General features: G+C 50.9%; 1 protein-coding gene across 1 annotated transcript in view; it reads right to left on the bottom strand.

The window, feature by feature from the left end:
* Positions 1-627: 627 nt before the first annotated feature.
* traf3ip1 (TNF receptor-associated factor 3 interacting protein 1) overlaps positions 628-2,500 on the bottom strand; it is a 19,933-nt gene continuing 18,060 nt past the window's right edge. Inside the window, exons 13-14 of the mRNA XM_055150531.1 lie at positions 2,420-2,500; positions 628-1,677 (exon numbers count right to left, since the gene is read on the bottom strand). The exon at positions 2,420-2,500 is cut by the window's right edge and continues 134 nt beyond it. Of these exons, the coding sequence (XP_055006506.1) occupies positions 1,518-1,677; positions 2,420-2,500 (241 nt within the window). The 3' untranslated portion in view covers positions 628-1,517. The remainder of the gene's footprint in view (positions 1,678-2,419) is intronic.

Below are 2,500 nucleotides of genomic sequence, written 5' to 3'. Positions count from 1 at the left end.
CCTGGTTTAGTCCTGGTTTAGTCCTGGTTAGTCTGGTTTAGTTCTGTTTAGTCTGGTTCAGTCCTGGTTCAGTCCTGGTTTAGTTCTGGTTCAGTCCTGGTTTAGTTCTGTTTCAGTCCTGGTTTAGTCCTGGTTTAGTCCTGGTTCAGTCCTGGTTTAGTTCTGGTTCAGTCCTGGTTCAGTCCTGGTTTAGTCCTGGTTCAGTCCTGGTTTAGTTCTGGTTCAGTCCTGGTTCAGTCCTGGTTTAGTTCTGGTTCAGTCCTGGTTCAGTCCTGGTTTAGTCCTGGTTCAGTCCTGGTTTAGTTCTGGTTTAGTTCTGTTTCAGTCCTGGTTTAGTTCTGGTTTAGTCTGGTTCAGTCCTGGTTTAGTCCTGGTTTAGTTCTGTTCAGTCCTGGTTGTTAGTTCTGGTTTAGTCCTGGTTCAGTCCTGGTTTAGTCCTGGTTCAGTCCTGGTTTAGTTTGGTTCAGTCCTGGTTTAGTTCTGGTCCTGGTTCAGTCCTGGTTAGTTCTGGTTCAGTCCTGGTTTAGTCCTGGTTCAGTCCTGGTTTAGTTCTGGTTCAGTCCTGGTTCAGTCCTGGTTTAGTCCTGGTTCAGTCCTGGTTCAGTCCTGGTTCAGTCTAGTCCTGGTTTAGTCCTGGTTTAGTCCTGGTCTCTTGTATAAACATCTGATTATAAAGCAGTTTTATTTTATTGTGAGCTTTAAGTCTTGTTCTAATGTTCTAATGTTCTAATGTTCTCTGTTCCTCTGTTCCTCTGTTCCTCCTGCAGAACAGAGTCGGTTTAGTTTCTCTTTATACTCGTTTGTCTCCAAACGCTGGATCAGGAAGGCGTCTGAAATCAGGAAACGAGGCACGAACTCCATCAACAACCCTGATGATGGAGCGTCCAAAGACCCACCAGGTCCCTCAGGTCCCTCAGGTCAACCAGAGTCAGCCAAACATCTCGACAAGGTAAATACATCTCCCAGTGGAAGTTAAAGTACAAAAGAAGACAAAATGAACATTTTGGGTTTGGAGATGTGTGGAGGTTCAGGTCTGGTGGTGGAGATGTTGGTGGAGGTTCCTCAGGTCTGGTGGTGGAGATGTTGGTGGAGGTTCCTCAGGTCTGGTGGTGGAGATGTTGGTGGAGGTTCCTCAGGTCTGGTGGTGGAGATGTTGGTGGAGGTTCCTCAGGTCTGGTGGTGGAGATGTTGGTGGAGGTTCCTCAGGTCTGGTGGTGGAGATGTTGGTGGAGGTTCCTCAGGTCTGGTGGTGGAGATGTTGGTGGAGGTTCCTCAGGTCTGGTGGTGGAGATGTTGGTGGAGGTTCCTCAGGTCTGGTGGTGGAGATGTTGGTGGAGGTTCCTCAGGTCTGGTGGTGGAGATGTTGGTGGAGGTTCCTCAGGTCTGGTGGTGGAGATGTTGGTGGAGGTTCCTCAGGTCTGGTGGTGGAGATGTTGGTGGAGGTTCCTCAGGTCTGGTGGTGGAGATGTTGGTGGAGGTTCCTCAGGTCTGGTGGTGGAGATGTTGGTGGAGGTTCCTCAGGTCTGGTGGTGGAGCCCTGTGAGCATCTTGTGGATCTTCTCTTCGTTCCTGAGCACGGAGCACTTGAGGGCGCAGGTCTGAGCCTTCTGCTCCTCGATCAGAGTCTCCAGCTCCGACAGCTCCGTCCTGAGCGGCTGCAACGCCCCCTCTGTCACCCTGAGGACACGACAAGACCAGAGTGAGGGACTAGACCAGGACTGAACAGGACAGACTAACCAGACTAAACCAGGACTGAACCAGGACTGAACCAGGACTAAAGGACTAAACCAGGGACTGAACCAGGACTAAACCAGGAAACCAGGACTGAACCAGGACTAACCAGGACTAAACCAGGACCCAGGACTGAACCAGGACTGAACCAGGACTAAACCAGGACTAAACCAGGACTAACCAGGACTGAACCAGGACTAACCAGAACCAGGACTGAACCAGGACTAAACCAGGACTGAACCAGGACTGAACCAGGACTGAACCAGGACTGAACCAGGACTAAACTAAACCAGGACTGAACCAGGACTGAACAGGACTAAACCAGGACTGAAACCAGGACTGAACCAGGACTAAACAGGACTAAACCAGGACTGAACCAGGACTGAACCAGGACTAAACCAGACTGAACCAGGACTAAACCAGGACTGAACCAGACTGAACCAGGACTAAACCAGAAAACCAGGACTGAACCAGACTGAACCAGGACAAAACCAGGACTAAACCAGGACTGAACCAGGACTGAACCAGACTACCAGGACTGAAGGACTGAAACCGGACTAACCAGACTAAACAGGACTGACCAGGACCAGGACTAAACCAGGAACCAGACTAAACAGGACTGAACCAGGACTAAACCAGGACTGAACCAGGACTGAACCAGGACTGAACCAGGACGGGGGAGTCTGACCTGAGCTGTTCCTGCAGAGCCTGCACGTGCTGCTGGTTCTCGAGTCTCCACTGGCGCAGCTCCGTGGTCATGGTGTCCACG

This window comes from Boleophthalmus pectinirostris, unplaced genomic scaffold, assembly GCF_026225935.1.
Source record: "Boleophthalmus pectinirostris isolate CB_2022bp ecotype Guang Dong unplaced genomic scaffold, ASM2622593v1 HiC_scaffold_1, whole genome shotgun sequence".
Lineage (NCBI taxonomy): Eukaryota > Metazoa > Chordata > Actinopteri > Gobiiformes > Gobiidae > Boleophthalmus > Boleophthalmus pectinirostris.
This window is presented reverse-complemented; position numbering and strand designations above follow the sequence as displayed.